The sequence below is a fragment of the Atta colombica genome, unplaced genomic scaffold (assembly GCF_001594045.1).
Source record: "Atta colombica isolate Treedump-2 unplaced genomic scaffold, Acol1.0 scaffold153, whole genome shotgun sequence".
Classification (NCBI taxonomy): Eukaryota; Metazoa; Arthropoda; class Insecta; order Hymenoptera; family Formicidae; genus Atta; species Atta colombica.
Genome location: NW_017259243.1, coordinates 3,927,933 through 3,933,794, shown reverse-complemented (window position 1 = coordinate 3,933,794; position 5,862 = coordinate 3,927,933). Strand labels below are relative to the sequence as shown.

Genomic DNA, 5,862 nt, shown 5'->3' with positions numbered 1-5,862 from the left:
AACACGCAAGTTTCTTTTATTTATATTAGAACAAAATATATTTAAATATTATAAAATTATTATTAAATTGCTGATGTCATGCTGATAAATTGCTTCTGTGTCGTAAAGTTAATTATAGTATTATATAAAATATTGTTCATGCACATATGAAGGTAAAAATTACCTCTTTTACAGAATTATTCAAAGAACGTCGATGGCATTTGAATTGTGACACTGCCCTTGATTCAATCGTTGCAAAGATTGATACTAACGAGGAGAGAATTAAAAGGCCTATGAATAGCCATCAAAGAGTATGAATGACTGTTACTCGTCGACGGCTGCATCGATGCAAGATTTTCTCCGATAACGGCGTCGATCGCAGACGTCGACGATTGACATTATCATCATTATCATCGACTGAATAATAACAACGATTATACATCGAAATCATGGAGAAGCAGGAGTTCTTCACAAATCTACAATATCTGCCAATCGCTGTTTTTATCTCCTTGCCTACAGTTTTCATTTCAACGTAAGTTCAAACAGTAAATTAATTATTAAAAAGTTTATATATTTATAATAATTTATTAATATCTGTTAATTTATTAATGTCTATACTATTGTATTTATTAGTGTCTTGTGTATAAAGAAGGATGATACTCGCGCGCTCACTTCTATCTAAGTCATCTTCTATTAAATTATTCAAAAAAGTTATTTCACAATTCGCAGATATGTAATAGCTGTCTTACTAGGACATGTGGAAGCTGGTTTTCCTTACATTTCTGATACAGCGACTTACGCGCCAGAAAGTTCTATCTTCTCTCAAGCTGTCAACTTGATCACTATTCTCAGTAAGTAAAATACATATCTACAATATATTTTCCATAAACGATATAATCTCATCCACAAACATTTTATATATTTTTTATATCACAGCTATGAGTTTTCAAGATAATCATAATCCGAATAGCTGCGCCGAGATTATATTACTGTTTACAATAATAGATTACTGTTTACCATTTACAGTAACATTTCTCTCATTGTATTAAAATAAGGAAATTTTACTGTTATTTAATTGAAGTTTATTACTTAAAGTACGTTAAAAAGATTAAAAATCATGAAAATTATAATAAAGTTGTAACTATTGTAATAAATAATAAACAATCATAACATATAAATTTTATGCATCATTAAAGCTGATCGCTCGTTTATATTGCAGTGGGTTTTGCGATCTATATAAGATATTCCCAAGTTAAGGAATGCATTAGCTCTGAGTCACCTACAGATTCTTTGCTTGCAAAATGGAATTATTGGGCTTTAATTTTCGGCCTCATGTCAACCGCCGGTCTATCAATCGTCGCAAACTTTCAAGAGACATCAGTAATAGTAGTTCATCTAATTGGTGCATTTCTCTGCTTCGGAGGTGGTACCGCATATTTTTGGACCCAGGTACATACGAAAAAATTACATACTCCAAACAACGCGAAAGTTTATTAAATGCTTATTGACATATAAAGATTTAATATAGAATAAACAAATAAAAAATATATAATTTAATTGTAGATATAAGAATAAAATCGATTGCTAATATAATAAAATAGGTAAAAGAAGCTGATACTCATGAAAATGAACCGATTATCTTTTTGTTATAGGCCGTATGTTCATTCTGCTTGTATCCATCAGGATGCTCGTTGCGAGTTGCACAGTTTCGTACGGCATTATCGACTTTCTGTACTGTGTGCTTCATTGTGATAGTCATCACAGGTGTACTGGCTCATTCGGCCTATAAGGGTTGGTTCGTTAATTTTTATTATTTGCATTACATGTGGTAGTGTTAATATTTAAAATACTCTGTAGGAACAAATCCTCGGAAATGGAATAAGGAGGATGGCGGCTGGGAGTTGCATGTGGTTAGCACCATAACTGAATGGCTTTGTGCAATAGCGTTTTGCACTTATATCTTAACATTCACGGAAGAATTTAGGGATATCAGAATAATTCCTCCAAAGGTAATTCTTGTGAATGATACATTTTAATGCAGTAAAAAATATTTTATGTTCAATAATAGAAAGACTTAATTTTTTTGGAATGTTACACAAATATATTGTAGCAGTTTATAAAAAAAAAGTAATATTTGATATTATAAAGGAAATTTTAAGACACTAAATTTTAAAAAATTAAAATTTTCTTTTTTATTTTTAAAACAATAGAATATATAGTTTTGCTACCTTCTATTGAGGAATCATGAATACATTTTTTATTATTTACAAATCTGCTAACAGGTGATATGTAACATGCATCGATTAAATTCGACTAACGAAATATTGAATGAGAGCCAAGATTCCGCCGTAGTTCAAACAAATCCATCAACTAGTACCTGATCGTTCATAGGCAGAGGCGCCAGCTATGTCAATCTTCTCTCGCATTTACCGGTTGACACACCCTGTCCCGGCTATCGGTACCGCGAATCCAGAGACAATTTGCTGGATGAAGCGGCACCGCTGGTAGCCACAACACCGCCAGCGCTGCATGATAACACCGAGAGAAATTCCGACGTCCTCTGCCCGGTAGAAATACATGTACATGATCCTACAATACGTGAACGACGTCGACGTTCCATAAATCATCATACCGAGAAGCGACACCAAAGAACCGATGTCGAGGACAGTTCGAAAAGATGGATCGATCTCGACGAAAATGTAATGGACGGTTATATCTTAATCGATGACAGAAATCTTGGTCCTTCAGTTCCCGAGATTGATGGTGAGGAATTGCCATATCCTGAAGATGCCACTGAATACGATGATGATGATGAAGACGATGGTAATCAAGACGAAGATACTGATAGTCATGGCAGATTCAAGTGGTCAATGTACAATCGATCAAAGAGAATTAATTCAAAACAATACCAGTCTGATTTCGAGTTTGGTGTGACATATCCGCTCGCGAATAGTCATGGAAATGCCTATCAAGACTCGAACAGTCATAGTAAATACGCAGAATTATATTCAAGATATTCACATCAAAGTGCTAGGAATAATCTCGAAATGGCTCGCGGCCTTGATGCATCATCATACACAGTAGCAAACAGTCATGGCAAACATGGCAATCCTGCAGAGGATATACGAGATCGAGATTATAGGGAAAGCTCAAAAAACGACAATTTAACATTGGATACATCAACAGACATGAATTACGAGATAGCCAATAGTCACAGCAATTACCGTGTATTCTACGACAGTCAAACACAGCATCAAGCTATGATGCCTCCCTGGTCCTCAGAACTATGGTTGAAAAATCGCCGCGAAGAGGATCACGTTACGCAGGAGGAATCTAAGGTTAATATCATGAAAAAGCAGGACAATGAAAAATACGAGGCAAGCATGAATCAATCAGAAAAGAAAGACGAACCGGATTCCGAGACTACTTGCGATATTGAGCAATGTTTGGTACAAATCGAGGAAAGTCTTTTAAATATTGAACAAAATCTCCTTCATGTTCAAGATTTAGACATTCCAGAGTTGCGAAATTTGCTCTACAAAAGTCCAAGTATCGAACGAAGTCTTTATGAGGTACAGGATCTCCTCTATGCCGATGGCATTGTTCCGGTCATTCCTAGAAATAAATCTATGTCTCTCGATTCAGATGAAGAGGAGGAAAACGAAGAGGAGGAAGAAGTAGAAGAAGAGGAAGTTTGGGTAGGTCAGAATACAATCAAGGATAATGACAATGAAGACGGAAACGCGGGCGCTTCTATCGTAAACTCCAATGAGGAATGCTCGGATATAATTAATGTTGACCAACATAATCCCTCAAAATCGGATGATGATCATTGTACCGATGAATCAAACGTTTTAATAGAAGAGGAAAAAGACTCGAATTCTCAGATATATTCAAAGAAGAATTTTATACTCAATAGTCTTGGCAAAACTCTACCAAGAAAAATCGCCTTAGATGAAGTTAAAGAAAATATTAGGCTGTGCTCATCAGAACCAGAAGAACCCGCAACTACAATCGATTATAACTTGAATAGCGCATACGTCGAAAAGAAATCCCTCTTTCGCGACAAGTGGCATAGCAGAGCAAGCTCTTTGGACGAGAACTCGATCTTCCAGAATTCGGAGTTTGGTGATAAGCAAGAGAACAAACCCTCGTTACAAGACGTCTTCCTTGTGGCCACGGGATCTCGTCGTTTAGCAGTAAATGCAAAAGCACTATCGGAAGGTACTTTGCAAAAAACCAATAAAAAAAATCAACATGACAGAAGAGGATCCCATGAGGAAAAACTTCTACAGGCAGTTGAAGCAACAGCGGCAGACTTTCGGAAAAAACTCGAGAGTTTTGCGTCGCAGCGACGATCCATTCTGCACAAACAGAAGAGGATGACACCGAAATTAGCCAAGGAAGTATCGGACAACGTGACATCACAATCGAAAGAAAAATCGCCCACGAAACCAAAGCGCGCGATTGCGACGACAGCTAAAATACAGGACAAAGACAATAGTGCCGATAAAAATACCAGTTGCGATAAGCGAAAGAGGAAAAAAATATCAGGAAAAAATCAAGGTGCCTCGGAGAACGCTTTGGTCCCCAGCAAACTGATCTCACTCTCGTTATCGTTGCTTCTCGCGGCCCTCCTTCAAGCAGTCAGGTGCTTGACGGATCTTGTCGAGGATGCCTTTAGGTCGGTCAGTTACGACAGAAGCGGATTGCTGCAGTAAACTCTAATAAATATCGGACAATACATGTCTCGATATATATCTTAAATCACTACTTAAGTGATGTTTAATGACAATTGTGTCACCAATAAACCTCGTAATTATTTAAGAACATGATATCTGTGATAAACACTATGCTTAGAAATCTTGACAGAACTTGCATTAACCGCTGCTTCCAAAATATTGACGAAGTTCATCTTGTTGAACGAATTGAAACTGATTTTAAAGAACTTATAAAGATAAGATGTTGTGAAGGTGATTGTATGACGAACAAAAGTTAATCTCAACAGTTGCTCTTTTTCTTTGAAATATAAGATTAATAGATAGACACAACGAAGTCAAATACAATATAGTGTGTAATAAATCTGGATAATTCGATGGTGCTGAATACATTCGATGGGGCTAAGCGTGTGAACGATATCTTAGTACTTACGTATATATGGTTAAAAGTGCCTGAAATCCATCACGTATCACATACGAGGTGTAATACATGATACTATTAATAACGCTATTTACGTCTACCTACATAAATCTCTTTTTTCAAGTTGTAAGAGCATTGAAAGAAAATAAAGCGGAGCGAGAAAATGAAATGCTTAAAACGTAAAAGCATAAATCGCTTTTTCCTGCTTCATCCATCTCCTTTCTTTGCCATTCGAAGAATGTAAATCTGAAAATGATAATATATATTGGGCTTTTCAAGTATTAGATTTAAAAAATCTCTGATTAAACAAATGTAGTGAGATCGATAAAATTCTTTAATAAATTGTCAATTATATATTATGTATTAAAATAAAAAATAAAGATACTCTGGAATTGTATTATTATATCAATTATAGAATTCAAAATTTTTAAGTTTCAAATTTTATTATAAAATGGATGAATAACAACTGCTACATAAATAAAAAAAATAAAGATAAATTTATAGCTTTACTATTGCTGATAAAAAAAACAATGATATTTCTGTTTTTTCAAGTAATTTTAAACAAATCTCAATTAAATAGCAATAAATCAATATTTTTGTGATAATTTATGAATTACTATCACATCGATTATAAATTTATTTTCAACAATCTCGTCGTTTTACTCGCCATCGATCTTTCTTAGTACATCGGTCTTTCTTTTGTACGAATTGTAAATTAGTACAAAATGTGATGATTTATACATT

The 5,862-nt window shown here is 34.8% G+C and overlaps 1 protein-coding gene across 1 annotated transcript in view; it reads left to right on the top strand.

Moving 5' to 3' along the window:
- LOC108685545 overlaps positions 1-5,273 on the top strand; it is a 6,613-nt gene extending 1,340 nt beyond the window's left edge. Inside the window, 7 exon segments of the mRNA XM_018190399.1 lie at positions 175-511; positions 709-830; positions 1,199-1,428; positions 1,632-1,770; positions 1,837-2,012; positions 2,014-2,035; positions 2,371-5,273. Coding sequence (XP_018045888.1) covers positions 429-511; positions 709-830; positions 1,199-1,428; positions 1,632-1,770; positions 1,837-2,012; positions 2,014-2,035; positions 2,371-4,700 — 3,102 coding nt within the window. The 5' untranslated portion in view covers positions 175-428 and the 3' untranslated portion in view covers positions 4,701-5,273.
- The last annotated feature ends 589 nt before the right edge of the window (positions 5,274-5,862 follow it).